The 20,323-nt window shown below is 31.0% G+C and overlaps 1 protein-coding gene across 5 annotated transcripts in view; it reads left to right on the top strand.

Moving 5' to 3' along the window:
- The window catches only part of LOC127733114 (hepatocyte growth factor receptor-like), a 143,852-nt gene that overhangs the window by 64,338 nt on the left and 59,191 nt on the right, over positions 1-20,323 (top strand). For all 5 annotated transcript variants that reach the window (XM_052242404.1, XM_052242403.1, XM_052242406.1 and 2 more), the window contains exons 13-24: positions 762-937; positions 1,335-1,514; positions 2,811-2,904; positions 3,578-3,802; positions 4,188-4,337; positions 5,866-6,049; positions 9,516-9,785; positions 10,023-10,124; positions 12,261-12,442; positions 13,829-13,938; positions 16,457-16,619; positions 17,425-17,567. In XM_052242404.1, coding sequence (XP_052098364.1) covers positions 762-937; positions 1,335-1,514; positions 2,811-2,904; positions 3,578-3,802; positions 4,188-4,337; positions 5,866-6,049; positions 9,516-9,785; positions 10,023-10,124; positions 12,261-12,442; positions 13,829-13,938; positions 16,457-16,619; positions 17,425-17,567 — 1,979 coding nt within the window. The remainder of the gene's footprint in view (positions 1-761; positions 938-1,334; positions 1,515-2,810; positions 2,905-3,577; positions 3,803-4,187; positions 4,338-5,865; positions 6,050-9,515; positions 9,786-10,022; positions 10,125-12,260; positions 12,443-13,828; positions 13,939-16,456; positions 16,620-17,424; positions 17,568-20,323) is intronic.

Here is a 20,323-nt window from a genome sequence, read left to right as displayed (position 1 = left end):
GAGTCTTTTTATTTTCAACCAAGATTGGCATTTGTAAAGGATTTTGAAATCTGTTCAATTTTGTCTTAAAAATGTAACCTTGTATTTTAGTTGGATTAAGTGTTAAACTTGTGTACCATGATAACTGACTTGAACTTTCTCTACATACATATATAAAAATAAGAAGATGTGGTATGATTGTCGATGAGACAACTCTCCACAAGAGACCAAATGACACAGAAATTAACAACTATAGGTCACCGTATGGCCTTCAACAATGAGTAAAACCCATACTGCATAGTCAGCTAAAGGCCCCGAAATGACAAATGTAAAACAATTCAAACGAGAAAACTAACGGCCTGATTTATGTACAAATTAATGAACGAAAAACAAACAACAACCACTGAATTACAGGCTCCTGACTTGTGACAGGCATACATGTATAACACAATGTTATTGTAACAGTCATTCGATCTATTACATTTATTTTCAACAAATTCAAAACTTTTGTAAAGTAATATAGAATAGAGCATTCTTTTGGAGATCCTTAGTGTGTAGATTTGCTGAAAGTTGCACAGACAAATAAATGTTCACAGGATGATTAAATCTGTTTACACTTCAATAAACTCCGACATATGAACATTTGATCCTTATTATTCTAACTGGGGACATACTGGATATTTGATTAATTTAAGAAAAAAAGTCATCAATGGATTAAGCTTCAAAATCCAATTTACACATTTTTAAACTGTTAAATATATTTAAATGAATATGATTTTTAGGATGCAGTAATAGAAAACATGATGCCAAGCTATGGACCAATGTTTGGTGGGACTGTTGTTACACTGACTGGACATCTTTTTGGTTCAGATACTGATTCAAAGGCTGATTCAAAGGCAGACCTGGATATTTTTATGGATATTGGAGCATCAGGCGGACCTTTTCAAATATCTTCATGGTAACAGCTTCTAATCTTTAACCAGTAATAGTCATGATGCATGTTGAATATAATTACAGTAAACCTTATAATGGCCTGTCAACTAGTCCACAGTGCTCTGTTGTGATCTGTTTGTCTGTCTGTTCATTAACACATCTATGTTGTATGATAAGTAAAGAAGATGTCTCAGTTGATTTCAATGATTTTAACAAACATCATGTCAAAGGAAGGTTAAAATTTTTGTGAGAAAATACTTTCATTTTGTAAAAGATGAACAATTGAACAGGTAGGGTTCATATCACAAATGATTTTATCTTATGAGCTGCAAATGAGAGGCTAAAAACATTAAGTAAAGTCACAGTAATTGTGTTAAATGGAGGCTTTAAATTTCCATATTTTTTTTATATATCTTAAACAGGAACCAGACCACAGTTATATTTAAAACTGGCAAATCAGATACCTCTAAGTGGACCTCATTTCTGCTCAGATGGAAAGAACCATATGATGGTGTTACGGAAGATAACAAATTAACATGGAGGTTCCAGTACAAAAGGGATCCAGTTATTACAAAAGTGAATTCAATGGTATCATTTGAAAGGTACAGTGAATACAACAACTTTTTGTTTTGATATTGGTGAATTCAGATATAATCATTTTCACTGACCATTAAATTTAACTTATAAATATATACTAAAAAAGTTTTTGACAAACGTTACAATCATAATCTAGTATTGTCATCTATTCTCTCTGAAGTTTAGAAGAGCGCCAAAAGTCCACTACGATGTCAGTAAGGAATACTACATCTGTAGTACTGTTAAGAAGGCTTTTTCCTGAAGTCATAAGTTTGGTTTATTTAAGTGATAAATTTAAGGCAACAAATTCTAGTTTATGCAACAACTATATATGCATGTCAATGCTTATATCTTGGCATGGAACAAAGTCATGTTTTCCTAGATTGTTTATGATGTATTTACACTGAATATAGTATGTGTACTTATTGATATTTTGTCTTGGACACATGATTAGTTATAGGTTGTTAATGGATTTGAACTAGCTTTCAATTTATGTGAGTACTCCCAATTGGTAATTATATCATAAATTTATATCAGCAATGTCTCGGACAAATTTGAAAATCAGTGTCAATCAATTATTTTTTTAAAAGTTATGCCCTTGGAAATATTAATGATATGGAACATGAACAATTTTTGCTAGATTTTTATCAAATTTATATCTAAGTTTTATATCAGCAATGTCACGGACAATTTAAAAAAAAATTGCCAATCAAATATTTTTGAAAGAGTAATGCCTCTTGAAAATATGAATTATATCTGAAATTTCATTGCATTTGCTCTCAAGCCTTCATTTCTCTTAGATATTTATAAAAAGGTGAAAAAAAACAACAAAATTTTTTTTCGTAATTACCCGTGGACAGATAAAAAATGTGCAACACGGGGAACATTGGAACACTTTTCTTTTATCATATGTATATTTTTTTGTTTTTACATAAAGCCAAAAATCAATGTTGTGCACATCAATATCATACAAATGTTCTATGAAATCATTCCAATTTCATGAAATTTTTTATGCTGTAAACTAGTTTCATCTGCTTTTATTATCCTCAGGATTTGAGGATTTTATGAATTCAGTGAAAGAAAAAAAGGAATGTGATGACGCAAAATAATTCTAATTCTAACAATTTAATTAACTAACTTTGTTTTCTGTACTTTTTCATATGATTTAATCTTTGTCCTATTCAAATCAGGTGAATGGTCAAGAAACGGAAGACATGTTTCACAGAACAATAGATTGAAGAACTTAATTGATACAATGATAGAATTCTCTCTTAACTTACATGCATTATATATGTAGATCTGATCTTATTAAATAATTTCAGTGGTGGATGTGACATCACAATCCAGGGAACATCATTAGACAGTGTATACCAGCCTAAGTTAATATCCTACATGCTAGCCAAAAATAATATCACAGTAAGTACTTTGTGACATCACAATCCAGGGAACATCATTAGACAGTGTATACAAGCCTAAATTAATGTCCTACTTGCTAGCTAAAAATAATATCACAGTAAGTACTATGTGACATCACAATCCAGGGAACATCATTAGATGGTGTGTACCAACCTAAGTTAATATCCTACATGCTAGGCAACAATTATATCATAATAAGTATTTTGTGACATCACAATCCAGGGAACATCATAAGACAGTGTACACCAGCCTAAGTTAATATCTGATATGCCAGGCAATTCATTTAGAGTTAGTACTATGTGACATCACAATCTAGGGAACATCATAAAACAGTGTATACCATAAATAATGATACTTTAGACCAACTTATTTTTTTCTTGTTTTATGGCCATTTTAGCCTACTATGCGATGATTTAATTTCGTGATTTTCTTATTTACTAGATGTAGTTAGACAAGGAAAGATCCAAGTTTTACATATTCACGATGATGATAAATTAATTAAAATCTAAACAGCTCTTAGATGTTTTTAAAGTTTAATTTCAGTGCTTAAAAATTGTTTAAAGGCCTAAACTGGGTACCGGGGGTATGTGTGAAAATCAGTGGAAAAGCATAGAAAAGAGAAGTTTACAATAAGAACTAGCTATATTCTTGAATGTTAGTGATTTATTTTCAGACAAACTGTAGACCTGTTGGATCAACTATCCTGGTATGTGAATCACCAAAAGGAACCATTGGAAGCAGTATCAAATATGGACTTACTTTAGATGGGGTTACAATGTATGAAGATTTGTCTACAAGCTTCAATCAGGCATTTTTTAACATAACAAGTAACCCAACTGTTGTACCCCAGGCATATGATGATTACAAAATGTTGTTTTCGGATAATATTATAATTCAGGTAAGATAAATGTTATTTGAAGCTAACTATTGAAATGCATGATTAATCTTGAACTAAAAGTTTGAGACGGCATTGATTATGCCCTAAAAATTAAAAAATGCATTGGAGATATACATGAGGCAAGGTTTAAAATATTTAGAGTGAGAAAAAAAACCAAATGAACCTTGTCTTGTGTTCAAACACACAAATACACTTTTTAAAATTGTTTATATTAAAGAAATCTGTAACCTTATCGAAACTTTAATAAAAGAAGCAAATTGCTTGGATTTCAAAATTGGCCCTGTATGTGAACTTTCAGAAGTAAGCTGCTCAAGAAATTAATGAGAAATTAGATTTGTTTGTTATGATGAAAATTTGAAGTTCTACAGAAGTATTTGTTTTGCAGGGTACTAGACTGAAGGAGGCTTGTCCAGGAAGCTTAAAAATAATGATTGGAAGTATTAACTGTAAAATAGAAAGTTCAACAAATAAAAGAATAACATGTAAACCTGACCTTGACTTTCCTGGTGTCAGTTTGGATTCTGCCGACATAATGGTATGAATGTAATGATATAAAAATAATTCTTAGGTCCTCATCAAACTCTCTTAAAAATTTGGGAATGTAGGCAATGTTGTATAACTTTTTATAACTTACTTTTTGCTGGTAAAGAGTAAAGACATGAAGAATTTCTTTTTATATTGCAAATTTTTAGACACTGAGCAGGGGAAAAATGTAGGTAAATAGTTATGAGAATCTATGAATCTGATTTTTTGTGTGTGTGGTTTTTCTAATTTTTTTTTTTTTTTTGGGGGGGGGGGGGGAGTCAAACAGACTAAAAAATGGTGCTTGGAATATTTTTTCTACATTTCCTTCAAACTTTTGTCCCTACAAAAATAGAAAATAATGCCGATGAATTTTTCATAATGTGAACAGACAGATCCTGGATTGCTGCATTACACCTCTGAAAAACAACTTACATTTAAGGCATTTGCAAAAAGTAACATAACAAAAATACCGAACTCCTAGGAAAATTCAGATAGGAAAGTTTCGTATCAAATGGCAAAATCAAAAGCTCAAACACATCAAACGAATGGAAAACAACTGTCATATTCCTGACTTGGTACAGGCATTTCCTTATGTAGGAAATGCTGGATTAAACCTGGTTTTGTAGCTAGCTAAACCGCTCACTTGTATGACAGTCGCATAAAATTGCATTATATTCCAAATTGCAATTTTTACATTTAAGAAGGTTGACTGCAATAAAATGAAATTCCTACCTTTGAAATGTATGTCCTTTCAATTTCAATGATGCACACAGTTTTGATCCACTCGTCATATTCCCAGGAAAAAGATTGAATGATTGAAACAAAAAAATATACAAGCTAATTCACACAGACAGTAAATTATGGAGTCGTTTTGATAGCTGTATTAAATTATATGCGAAATTATGGTTTTGACCCAAATTTTACATTGTCGACTGAGCATTGAAATATGATATATATGTAGAGGGAAATTAGTACAATTTTGTGTTAAATTTGTTGGTTAAAGTAGGTTACTTAGGTGCTTTGATCACATCAACTTGAAACTTAGTACACTTGTTCATTTTGAGAACTTTTATAAATTTTTTGAAAAATTAAGATTTTGAACCAGATTTCACGGTTCACAGAACATGAAATTATGTAACTAAATAGAAGGGCATGAAATAACTGTCAACTCTGGATTGAATCAAAATTATAATGCTTGTCTGATATTTCAAAACTGTTGTGAATCATTTTCCAATTAGTTTATCATGGCCTACCTTCAGGATAAACTGCAGTCAGTATATATACATAAATTAATTTTTCTTTTGCAATGTTTGTAGTACAAAAATGTATTGCAAAAATACCACATAATTAGCAACACATATATTAAGACTTGCATTCTAAATTTTAATTGTCATTATTTGGATGCTGTATTGCTGAAATTGCTTTAATAAATCTCACATGTTTGTCTGTTGATCTACAATTGAAATAATAAATGCACACAACAATTTCTGAATATTAGTATTTTTTTAACACATACATTACTTCATCATGTTTTATAGGTAAAAATTGGAAATTTTAATCATACAGCAGGAAAGATCAAACTTATATTATTCTGGAATACAATGGAGTTTATTGGAATAGCCATTGGTGCTGGAGCTTTTGTTATTTTGGTGTTAATTATTGTTATTTGTTGTTGTTGTTGTCGAAGGAAGAGGACAGAATCTTATAACAACTCCTCAAAGAGTAAGTAGTATTTGTTTAAAGGGAGATAATTGAACTTATAATTAGTCATACAATGTTATGGCCCTCATCAACTTTATTGATGGGAGACAGTGTAGTCTCTTAGCTAGGTAAACTACTCACTTTCACTGAGAAACTGCAAACAAAATTACTACACACCAGTAAATTGAATGAATATCTATCTCTATATCAGCTAAGACTTAAGGGAAGTAACTCAAACTTACCTGATTGTGCAAAAATCAATTGAGTCACAAGTGTGAAAATTATTCACTTTGTGGAGACATTTAAAAATTGGAATTTTTATTCATTTTTAAAGTGCATCAAAAAACTAATATATCTTTATTCATTTTTGGGAATTTGATGATGAAGAAGTACTAAACACTTGCAATTTAAGATTTCATATTTTTCTTAGTAAAAATTGAAACATAGTCCTTTAATAGTAACTGCTCTGGCTCGTTTTTACAAAAACAATACTTGTATCCAACAAATTGAAAATTAAACATACCCTATCTGTTGACATAAGCTTTTGAAAAATAACATTACTAAGCAGCTATTTCAATATACAAAATGTTAGGTGGTATGATTAAATGTTGATGAACTACCTAGATTACTCAGCTACTAAGGTCCCTATAAGTAATTGTTGTGGGATTGATGTTATATTTAACACTGCTTTCTGAAAATCTTACAATAATTTTATTACTTGTTTTCACAATTTGCAGTAAAAACTGCTTATACTTCTTAATTTTTTTTCATGTAGTTCATGGTGCTCAATCTTGGGTTTTCCTTTGTATTGCCGAAGGGTAATTGGTTTTTTTGGGTTTTTTTTTTTACAACAAAGCTGTTGATTTGTTTGGTTTTGGTGATGGTATTGTCTGTTTCTTAAATTAATGTTTCGTCCTGAACGTGCATGAAATATTTGCCATTGGACAGTAAGCAACCAACAATCAATCAATCAATTGAAGTTTCACCCTGAATATGTATGAAATATTTGCCACTGGATGTTAAGCAAACAACAATCAATTAATCAATAAAAGTTTTTTTGGTATCTTAAAATAAGGAAAATGTAACAACCTCAAGTAAATTTAGAGTAGATCATTCACATCTTTTAAAAATTATGTTCACTTTGCCATATTACCAATTTCCTGCCTCTGGCTTGACCTCAATATTGAACTTATAATTATAAATGTGATTGCCAAGAGATTTTTTTTTAACACAATTAAATCATCTTTATTGCACTATATGCTGTTTAACAGTTTACTTAGCTTACAGCATTGGGCTAAGTTTCCCTGTGTATTAATTATTAGGTATCCAGGGAGAATATCTAATAAAATATATATGAATGTTAATATTATACACTTAAGAGAAATTTAATTGTTGTATTTTGTACAGCAAAAAGGTCAATAAATGGGAAGGAACTGGATTAAGAAATGAACCTTTTGTTACCTTTTTTTTTTTTTTTAATATTTTGATCCTTATAAGTATAAGATCTTCCCATATTTATATTTTTTTCTGTGTCTTATTCTACATTAATTTGTTTTAATTTAAAACTATTTCTTGATAGACAATATGCTCTTATTAAAGGGCCAAGTGAACTTTTCATTTCACTTTGTGTCTGTCGTCTGTTGTTTGTTGTCGTCAATTATTAAATTTTACCAACAACTGGGACAAATTAAACCAAACTTGGCCACAATCATCATAAGGACATCTAGTTTAAAAATATGGCCGAAATGGTCAGTTGACTCTGTATTGGAGTTATTGATCTTTAATGATGATTTTTACCAATTTTAAGTGTTTTTGCCTATTATCTTGAAAACTAGAATAGATAGATGGACACCTAAAATATCAAAAATGATCAGCAAATTAATATCTACAAATAAGTCAACATGGCTGAAATCGTCAGTCCTTATTGGAGTTCATGCTTGAATAAGCAAATATGATCAGCAAGGCAATATCTACAAATAAGTCCAAATTTTGAAGAAATTGTTTGTATACTCTATACTCTATAGGAGTGATTGCCCTAAAATGACATTTTGCAATCGTCGTCATTCAGCGTCGTCTGGCGTCGTCGTCCGTCTGGTGTAAACTATTTCAAACATCTTCTTCTCTTAAACTACTGAACCATTTCCAACCAAACTTAAGCTGAATGATCCTTAGGGTATCTAGAATAAAGTTTGTGTTTTATTTTCTGTTTCGTCAAAAAACATGGCCACCATGGCTAAAAATAGAACATAGGGGTAAAATGCAGTTTTTGGCTTATATCTCAAAATCTAAAGCATTTAGAGCAAATCTGACATGGGTAAAATGTTCATTAGGTCAAGTTCTATCAGCCCTGAAATTTCTGATGAATCTAACAACCCATTGTTGGGTTGCTGCCACTAAATTGGTAATTTTAAGGAAATTTTGTAGTTTATTGTTATTATCTTGAATATTATTATAGATAAAGATAAACTGTAGACAGCAATATGTGCAGCAAAGTAAGATCTACAAATAAGTTTCTATGACCAAAATTGTCAATTGACCTCTTAAGGAGTTATTGTCCTTTAAAGACAATTTTTCACAATTTGTTCATCTAATCTAGTTTGCTTACTTTAAAAAATCTTCTCCTTTGAAACTGATGAATCAATTTCAGCCAAACTTGGACTGAATGAGTTTCAGAGTATCTTGTATAAATTTTGTATTTTATTTCCTTGTACGTCAAGAAACATAGCCACTATGGCTAAAATGGAACAAAGGGGTAAAATGCATTTTTTTGCTTTTGAAGAAAATATGACAGATACAAAGAACATTTATATGGCATTTTTAAGCCACTCATTAATATATATTGAAAAGCAAAAATAATCATTGATGAAAGATTTAAGCAAAAAATTACAGGTGAGCGATTCAGGCTCTTGAGAGCCTCTTGTTTTTAATCTTTTATGTTTTGGTCAAAAACCAAAGATAGAGATAAACTGTAAACAGAAAAAATGATCAGCAATACAAAATTAACAAAAAAGATATTTTTGTCATGAAATCTATTCTAGTTTACAATGTAAGAAAGTGCCCATTGTTGACATGCACATACGCCTAGGTGAGCGAAAAAGCCAAGATTGAACTGAAATGCTGAGAAAAGAACAGTTTTATTTTGAAATGCAAGAAGTTTGTCTTGTGAATCTCTTTAATGACTTTTATAAAATGCATAGTAATACTTTCATATCTTAAGAATCTGGTTTTAGAGGGGTTATGACAGGGATGATATAACTTTGATATTGATATTTGATAATTTTCTTTTTGTTTAATGCTATCTTCTCTATGCTCCAGTCTTGCTTTGGTTATGTTTGAAGTTTCTGGGAGGTTGATAAATTTTCAATTAAAGATACTTTTGAATTTCAAACATTTGGTTTCCAGCACCACTGACATTTTTAAATGTGCATATATTATTAATTTTGGTATCTAGGAATTTCTTATTATTGAATTACATATGTATTTTCAGATCCAGTTCAGAATGGATTTGATCTACCGATGTATAATGCAGGAAGCACTTCACCTAGTACAACTAACTTAATACAGAAAGAAGTAGTACCTAGCTTTCCTAATAGAATGTATTCTGAGAAGCATCATTTAGAACAAGCTTTAAGTTATGACGAAACAGATTGTTCTGAAGATTTCCTTCATAAAATAGAAAGTTCAGTAAGAGAAAAGATTGAGAAAAGTATATCAGACAGGCAAAATATAGAGCCTGGTAAAGTGTGTACACTAAAAGGTATGTAGTATATTCTGTATGTTTACTTTTCTTAAATTGTTTTATAGACTGTTACTTTTTTCCCAGAAAAAGTATTTTCTTGAGTGCAAGGATAAAGTTTTTCAAACCATTAATATTTCTGAATGAAATTTTCTGAGAAAACGAAGTTATCATGAAAAGTAAAGTGAATTACATTTTTTTTAAACCTACAAAATGTAAATTTTTTTCTTGTAATAATCAGGATCATTTACATTTCAGGAACTGAAATCCGGGTACTAAATGGAACATTCAGTAAAAATTCTCCAAATGCTGGTAAAGAGTTGACAATCAAAACCAATGTAAAAACATTAAAGGAATTGTGTAAGTATTTTATTATTCATTTTTTTTTATATTACAGTCAGGTTTAATTTGGTAGGACTTTCAGCAAATTTTAAATCATGCATAATAATTTATATCGGAGGCATCCATATGTAGAAACATTTCTGATTTTCTGATTGCAAAACAAAGACTTTTTGCAAAAGTTGGTAAGCATCTTGTATAGACCAATCCTCCTAGCCAAATGTCTGAATTTGAAAGAATACACATTGTGACCTGTACATTTTGTGGTTATGACTTATAAATAGTCAAGTGTTAAGTTTTCTGAATTTGGTAAATATCCCATTTATTATTAGTAATATTTGGCCTGTACACAAAGTCACCTGACTTAGACCCAATTTTCATCTTTAGTATTCAACTTTTAATTTTTGCACTTTGATTAGTTTCTCCATTTCTATACTTGGTTCTTATAATTGTACGGTGACAAAGTCTGTCCCACAGAAGTTATCTAACCTTAACCTTATTTTCAATGTTCAATGATCAAGTAAATTTGTCTTCCTTAGTTCAGCTAGTCAGTTACTATGAGTCAACTGTTTTTGGTCCATTATATCATTGTCAGGTGATATCATAATAATAGAAAAACAAAGGATATGGGGTATCCATCCGTGACACAATATCAGTACATGCACAGCAACAAACATACAAAAAACTGTCTGTTTGACAGGAGTTATCTCACCTTGACTGCTTTTCATGTATAATAATTTATGTGAATGTTTTGGTCTTTGGTCAGTTTCTTAGTCAATGATTAATAGATCAACTATATTTGGTCTATAGAATCATTTTAAGTGATACATATCAGTCTGAATAGAGTCATTTGACCTAGATTTCAAAGAATTTATTTTTATGGTTTTAGTTTTCAAGTTATAGTATGGGTTATAGATTCATTATAAAGTGTTACTGACAGGTCTCACCTGACCATGACACAATTTTGATGCTTCATTGATTAATTCTAAGTTTTCTGAATATTTTTAGTGAATACATTATCAAGTTTTTCAACAAAACATTGAGTTATAATCAATGAAGCTGGCCAGACATTTAAGTTTGTGGACTCTTTTTGTTTTCAGATAAATGTCTTGTAGGGTTTCCTTCATAGCAAAATCTGGACCACATTCATGCATCCTGAATTTAGGATGACTTCTTTCTCTAGTTTTGTAGTTATGAAGACTTGAGGAGATTTAGAATTTAACATATGGTATAGAAATTTGTTTGTTGTTCAACACTGTATATTGACCTCAAGATGCTGTTTCAGTTTTCTTGTATTATTGGGTTACTGTCTTATTGGCATATACCCCACATCCCCTTACTCTCAGGGTCTGCTTTTATGTAACCAATTAGATTTAACATGGTCATGCAATTTTATAATGCAATTCTGTAATGCAATTCTATAATGCAACTCTGTAATGCAATTCTGTAATGCAATTCTGTTATACAAGCAGTATGAAATTAATTTAACACCGATTGCAAGCAACGAATACAAACTGTAATATTTAACTGACAAAGAATATTGATCTGTAAATTGTGATTTTTTTTTTGATACATTGTTATTAAAATGTATGGATTTGAGTGAGTTATTTATCTTGATAATCTTGTCAACAGATCATTTTATAACATTCTGAATTTCTGAATATTTCTTATGTATCTCAACAAGTAGATATTGATTACTGATTTTAAGTTTTTTGTTTTTTAAATTTCCAAGAAGTAAAAAGATATGATGGCTTTTATTTTAAAAGAACTCAATTGTTTCCTTGAAAAACTTAAAAAGATTATCATCAGAAGGACAAAGAACATTGTGGCCATGTAAACAGACAAATAGCAGTCCCCCCCAAAAAAAATCACAGAAACCTTAACATAGAGCAACTCAATCTTTGATTAACTGCCATTTGGTGACAGTCATTAAAGAAGTAGTTAAGACAGATTAGGGCTACCTTAAATGGAACAAATCTTTGTTCATCTGTGATACAGATTTTCTATTACAACCAGGTCATGATTATGTCCATGAAATTTTAAAATAGATGACTTCAAGTTTACTCTTAAAAACCAGTGCTAAAGTAGCTTCATTGTAAGCAGCAACGCTCTGTCATCAATATCTTGCCAAATAAGACTACTTTTATATATTTGCAGTGGTTGACAACAAGTACCCTGCTTGGGTTAATAACGGATTGTTGGAATGTATGAAGTTCCAGGATTGTTTCCATGACAATATACAAAGAATGCTGGGTATTTCTGTTGACCAAAATAGATTCTACGAGTTTTATCCTGCCTACAGTAGAGGATTTAAAGAATATTTAAATGATGCCAAACATGTTAGTATAAATCATTTCAATAGCTCATGTCGGGAATTATAAACTAAAGTCTAGAATTTAGTCTTGAGATTTTTTAAGTTACTTCTACTGGCTAGCTGAAAAGTGCAACAAGTAATTAATTCAGTAATACATAACAATTTTATCTTCATAATTGAGTTTCAATACAGATACCTTAGTAGTAAAAAAAACATTCTTTTGTACATACAGATTTATAGAGATTTTCTTTTTGACTCCTCGAGCTGACAGGTTTAAACATACGGTCACATGGACTTTGACCGTCTTGCAGTAAAACCCATATTTAGTGGGTTTCTGTTTGGTTGTGTAGGACGTATAAATAGGCAGCAATGTTGGGTTAGAATGGGGACATAAATGGATGCCTCTCTTGTAAGGAGCTCTCTGCATGTCAAAGAATTCTTGCAACAACTCTTTGAGGGATCAGTAGGTGGCTTATTGCAAGTCAAAATGTATGCTATCTAAGACACCCTCATTTTCCAGTGGCAATCTTAATTTATCACTCTTAATCCTAGTGATCCACTTTGTATTCTGTTTAATGTTACTTATTCTCATCCTGAATGTTAAAACAAACAGTAATCAACAATCTTCTTCATCACGGTTTTGTTTCCATCTATTTCTAAGAAATATAAAGCCAAAAACAACCAATGCTCTGTTAATGCTTTTTTATGCCCCACCTACAATAAATAGTAGAGGGGCATTATGTTTTTCGATCTGTGCGTCCAATCATTCGTCCGTTCGTTCGTTCGTCCGTCCATCTGTTCCGCTTCAGGATAAAGTTTTTGGTCATGGTAGTTTTTGATGAAGTTGAAGTCCAATCAACTTGAAACTTAGTATACATGTTCCCTATGATATGATCTTTCTAATTTTAATGCCAAATTAGAGTTTTTACCCAAATTTCACGGTCCATTGAACATAGAAAATGATAGTGAGAGTGGGGCATCCTTGTACTATGGACACATTCTTGTTTTAATGAAGATATGGCTTTTTAAAAGATATACCCTTATTGTATAGAAAGAGGTGATGTGTTAGATGGTCCTTAAAATAAAGTTTTGGTGGTGGATTCTGGAGAGCAGTCTTAAGATACTGTGGATTCATTATTATTTGTTGGATACTAATTTTCATGGTTTTCATGGGTACAGATGATCAATGAATTCAAATGTTCAGTGAAATACAAATTTTTCGCAGGTCTGTATGTAGACTTTGGCAAAACAACTAAATGAAATATTCACAAAAATGCAAGTTTTCCTGAATCAAATGAAATGTTTATTCACTTATGAATAATAACAGGGTAAATTTATTATTGTCCCTTCATGTAAACAGTGATGCAATGGTACTGTATATACTTGTTCTCATTCTGTAAACTTTTCACAGGATTTCACTGTAAAACAGTTACTTGAGATGTGTCTGCAGGTTGCACAGGGAATGACTTACCTGTCCAATGAAAACATGGTTCATAAAGACCTGGCTACAAGGAACTGTGTGTAAGTTAAAGAATATTTTTTTAAAGAAATACCATAAAACAGTAACTTCAACTTCCATATGACCAAAAATTGTTCCATATTTGTCATTTTCTCAAAATAAACTAATCTAGAAATTTTAATGAATCACCTTGTCATACTGTATGTCAATCTGTTCTAAGAATTAGTAAGTGCATCTTTTGCTAACCCTTTAGATAGATTTAAAAAAAAACAGCCATTACACAATGTTGATTCACCAAATGAATATGCATGTTGCAAAGTAATTCTAGTCGGATGTTTGGATTGACACATAATTGAACTTACCCATTCTTATAATCATATGATATTGACCTGGTAAGTGCAACTCCTCCTTAACTTTCTGAAAGTTTTCAAAGAAAATTGTCACAGTGCACTGTATTATCATTTGGTTGACCCAATATTATTATCTGTTATCTTTTAAGGGATATACTGTTAATTTAGAAATTATTGAGTGCATTTATTACTGTGAATTTTAAAGAATGGACCAGAATGTAAGATTAATTTTTGCAATTTTGGGAAAAACTGCATACAGATACAGTCAAACCTCGTTGTGTCAAACTTGGTTGTGTCGAAAACTAGGATGAGTCGAAGTAATTTCTCGGTCCCGGTAAACTGCCCGTTTGATCAATGCATAATTACCTCTGATTAGTTGAAACTTGGTTGAATTTTATAATCCCATTGATGTAAAATTAATGTAAATTAACCCTGATGTCTCGAAGTTTGTAAGTTAGAAATTTCGACAGATGTAGACCTAATGATGAAAATTCAAATCGGATGTATTTCTTATGTAACCTAATCATTTTCAAAAAAGATTAAAGCTGAGTAAACATACTTGTTTGTATAACAGTTAAAATGACATGTTTATGGTGACCGGTAATTAACACTGTTTTGATCGTCCAAGCAGAATGTTAGTGTGTTGAACACATTTCTTCTGATCATAAAACAAAACGAATTTAAATGACCCAAGCTGAGATTAAATGAATTGTTAGAATTAAAATTCATTAATTACAATAGATAATAGATAATACGATTAAAGCAATTATGATAAAACCTCATCAGAGACTGTAAATAACTTGTTTCCTTCCGCGAGTGATTTCATAATTTATAGTGACTGACCTATGTTCATATTAGTGTATACTATTGATTTTATTTGTGAAGATTTGTATCTGTACTTGTGTGTTTAATTAGTATGAAGGACCAAAAAATATGGAGATTGAATACACAATCGTGTCATATCGAAAAAAGACACACTGTTCAAAGTATCTAGTTTACACAATACTCATATCGTATTTCATGCATTCCAAATTTATGACGACACACTCGACCTCAGATAAGTTGAACCTCGGATAAGTCGAATACTTTGGTCCGGTCCCTTCGTCTTCAACATAACAAGGCTGGACTGTAAATGTATCGGATGTCAAAATCTGAGATATTATTACGACACTCACCAAGCCACATTATTTGCATTGATAAACCTTACAATAATTTCTGAATTTACATTAATCAACCTTAATTATTGATTACTTGATAGGTAGCTTTTTAACAAATATCACATGCAGTTTCAGGAAAAGAATTTAACTTACAGTCTCTTTTAGTAATTTATCATATAATATTGACTTTGTTAGTACAATTTGTCTGATGAGATGAACCTTAATCTATCTAAATAATTATATAAATTTCAGTATAAATTTTCAAGTTCAAAATGAGAAAATATGTGGACTCAAAACCATGCATTCTTGAAATTGATATTGCTCAGGTTTTGTCTAAAATTAGTTTATACCCAATTTCCAACCTATGTATTTTGGTTTCAACATGTATAAAAGTAAGAAGATGTGGTATGGTTGCCAATGAGACAACTCTCCACAAGACCAGATGACACAGAAATTAACAACTATAGGTCACCGTACGGCCTTCAACAATGAGCATAGCCCATACCGCATAGTCAGCAGCATGTTTTAAAACAGCTCTAGATAAAATAAATTATAACCCAACTGGCCATTGTCAATACAAGTATGATACTTGTTTTTGGTTGTATCTGTATCCATGGTAGCTTATCTAAATACAAAGAAGTCAACAAATATTGAAATGTTTACACTATATACAGGGAATAAATTTATTTAAGAATTGAATGCTTCTTTTTGTAAATTTATTGGGCTGTAAAAGCCTTGACCAAAGTACATTTAGTATGAAGTGCTTCTGCGTTTCATTCTAAAAATGTGCGCACGGTCAATGCTTTTACAACCCTATAAAATTACTAAAAGAAGCATTCAATACTTATAATTACATTTTTTTGCTAGGATCATGAAAACACCATTTCTATCAAGTTTTTCTTTTATTTACTTGTGCACTTTATTGTGGAAGCTCGTGTCATCATGAATGTTACATTTCATTTTGAAATGAAGGTTAATTTCAGAATGATGCGAGATTGCTGTTAGCCAATCAAAATAACGTATTATAATAAAACATACATGTAATGTAATTATTTACAAATATTATATTTTAGGGTATTGACAGATGGATTAATAAAGATTTCTGATGCATCATTTTCCTGGAATCTTTATCCAACAGAGTATATGTATGATCAACTAAGACAGAGATATCTTCCAGTTCGATGGATGGCTTTAGAAAGTCTTAAGATGGGATATTATGACATTTCATCTGATGTGGTATGGACTGATATTTAAATTTAATCATTTTTAATGGAAAAAGAAGAATTTAAGGGAAGATGCACAGGCGACAACAATCATGTATATTAGAATGGGGGGACAGTATATTCAGTAACAAAGTTTTCACTGTTGTTCCTTATCTTGGTGGTGCTGGAAGTTCTTCAATGATAAACTGAAGTTCACTCCATACTACAAGAATAAGATAGGCTCTAACTTAAACCTAAATAGTCAGTACTTTTTGACATTAGTTGATATCCACTACATATACCTGTGCAGGAATGTATGTGAGAGAAATTAATCAATTGCTTATACTAAAAAAATCATTCATTGCCCAGGAAAGGACAACATTTTTGCATTTTTGAAAATATCCAACACAGTACTTATCTAACTCTGACCATTTAATTAACAATTGAATAGCATACATCTTACTTATCCTTAAAGAGCTGCTATAGGAGTCTTTCATCCTTTACACATCTTTTCTAGGGTTGATTTTGCATGACAATATTTTCTACACAAAAGATGATAATTCAAAGTTGGTGATGATAATTGAACAACACGAGATTGAATAAAAATGATCAGAAACCAACTCTTTCAATGATATGAAGAAATTCAATTTAATTAATGTCAGCAAACTTTTAATGTATATAATGATTAGAGAACTTATACATTAAACGATTAAAAAAAACGTATGTCTATAATGATTTGAAGAACTTTAAGAGTACCTATATTTTTTGATGGCTGTAATACAAAATTAAAAAGTGATGTACTGTGTCATAGTATTTTTATTCAAGACATTATTTTTCAGTGGTCATTTGGTGTATTACTATGGGAAGTTATGACTCTTTCTCTGTACCTACCATACCATGACCAAGAATCAGACAAAGCCATAAAAGATCACATAGATGATGGCTTCCGTTTGGGGATGCCAACCAATGCACCAGAAGATTTGTGAGTTTGGATATTTATTCATTTATTTTCTCCCGTCTTCAATTCGTGCATTTGGATATTTATTCATTTATTTTCTCCCATATTCGATAATAATTTTTCTCAAAAGATAACATATGATTGAACTACTGGTATGCAATGCGAAACAGCAAATTATTGTATGTATATTTAGGACGATGACATGTTACTGTCACATGGATATACTCTGCTTTGTACTAGACTGACACATTAAGTCAGATTTTTATAAAGTTATCTCAGAAGGTAACACTCAGCAAGAAGACATTTTACTCTACCAAGTTTATCATTAGGACTCTGACCGAACCATTCTTTACTTTAACATAACTCCTAAATGCTTGTTGCAAAAGCATCAAATTCCAATGTTGAAGTCTTTTTTTACTGGGCCAGTGATCTAACCCAGAAATTTCCAAACCCCAGTCATCACATTACTACTAGACATAAGAAAGCAGTTAAATGACAACATAATGACTGACTGCTTGATTGATTGTTTGTGTTTAACACCACTTTCAGCACTATTAGCTATATTGTGTCAGTCAGTTTTTATTGGTGGAGGTAAAATTGAGAATGGAAATGGGGAATGTGTGAAAGAGACAACAACCTGACCTAGGAGCAGAAAACAGCCCGAAGGCTACAATGGGTCTTTAACACAGCGAAAAAATCCTGCACCCTGAGGCAGGCTTCAGCTGGCCCCTAAACAAAAATGTGTACTAGTTCAATAAAAATGGACATTACACTAAACTCCAAAACATTTAAATGAACTAAAATTAAAAAACATACAAGACTAACGCCTGGAGAGGACCATGACCATTGTAAGGAAAACTGTCAATCCTAGTCACATAAGATTGGAGTTTAACACAACCTGTCATGTGCTGGGTTCAAACTCACAACCTCAGTACTGACAGGCTAGGGATAGACATCATATGTAAATGTCAGTGATACAGCCAACAAACAACTCAAAAATGAAGTTTTACAATGTAAATTATATGGAAAATAATTCAACATAGATGATTAAAGATCTGAAAACTAGAAATTTGTGTTGGGCTTACTGTGGATTCATTATTATTTGTGAGGTAACAATTTTTGTGGATTTCATAGGAATAGGTGAACCACAAATTTAAATATTCAACAAGGTAAAATTTTTCTATAGGCTCATATGCTGACTTTGGGAAAACTATGAAATCAAATATCCATGAAAATATAATTTGTTCTCAGTCCACAAAAATTGATAACCATGAAAGTAAGTCAATCCAGAGTATTTAAAGGGAAACTTTGCAAAAAAATGAAAAAATTGATATTATGTTGATTATGTATAAAAAACCACAAATTCATAAATATTAAAGTTTAATTCTGCTAGATAAGAGATCACCATCGATTTTAAATTGAGAGTATCACTTCTCCGCGTGCGGCCATTTTGACATCATCCCTGAATAGAAACCACGATATATCCATAAACCACAAAGGACCAAAACAAGCAGTAACCTAACGTAGCCGTAATTGAGTGTCGATATCTTGTCAAGCGTACGGTTGTTTTACCCGACAAGGAAAGCCTAAACAGTTTCCCGGGTCACAAAAAAAGATTATAATAGACATGGTTGTGCATGCAACCTTTCCTAACTAACTTGATACGGAAAATGTAAATATATAAAAATTTTTTTGAATAACTAGTACTATGGTCTGTCGTTTTGAAACTGTTTTTTTTACTAAGTTTTTGAAACAAGAAATGTTAATGGAAATTAGTTAAAAAGTTCAAAGTGATAAATTAAGTGTTCCGTGTAAAAATGTTTTCGAAAATCTAGTGTGTTCATAATTCATTTATGTAATAATCTTATTTAAATAAATTCGGACCTTCCCTTATCTGATCACCAGCATTGCTAAAGGAATTGTTCCCAGAGGTATTGTGAGTTGACACGTCCAGGTATTCAAGCGATTTCTTGTTGGGCTTTAAAACTCTTATTACACAATTACATGAAGCAAGTTCGTGCATCACTTCACCTCTGAGGGTATTGAGAAGTGTACACGGCCGATAACTTGTAACTTTCCATTTTGAAACTATCAGGTGAATATACATCTTTGTCTTGCGTGTCCGATAGTGATATGCTAGTCTTTACTAAACCATAGATATAATAGCCATTATATATATGACTAAACTCATACGCTTGTTTATAAATAACATTTATGGTGTAAAGAACATTTATGAAAATCTAAATAATTCCAAAAAAAGATTTGATAAAATAAAAATATATTTACATATTTTCCAAACGTAAATTGGGGAAAATGTAAGTAATTACTCGTTGTCAATAATTATGGACATTTTGAAACGTACAAATATTGATTTTACAAAATGTACGCACTTGTCGATCATTGGATTATACGCCGAGATAGAAGGTTACGGAACTATAGATAGTCGCAATTAGAATATATACATGTATATTGAATATACGAGAGAAACATCCAAAACCAATCTGATTTAAATACAGGTCGATATCTAAGTGTCTCATAAGTCTATTCTAAGGCTGGATATTTGATCTCTGTTTTTATTATGAATTGTTGTATATATATATTGATCAAATATGTGACACTATAATAAAATAATTATTTATTTATTTATTTTATTTATTTTATTTATTTTATTTATTTTATTTATTTTATTTATTTTATTTATTTTATTTATTTTATTTCTAACTTGCTTTGGTTCATCAAAGTTATGCACATAGTAAAATCACAGATTTTTATTTCCATAA

Source organism: Mytilus californianus, unplaced genomic scaffold (assembly GCF_021869535.1).
Source record: "Mytilus californianus isolate M0D057914Y unplaced genomic scaffold, xbMytCali1.0.p SCAF_3, whole genome shotgun sequence".
NCBI classification, from domain to species: domain Eukaryota; kingdom Metazoa; phylum Mollusca; class Bivalvia; order Mytilida; family Mytilidae; genus Mytilus; species Mytilus californianus.
Note: the sequence above shows the minus strand (reverse complement) of the source record. Positions and strands in the feature narration are given on the sequence as shown.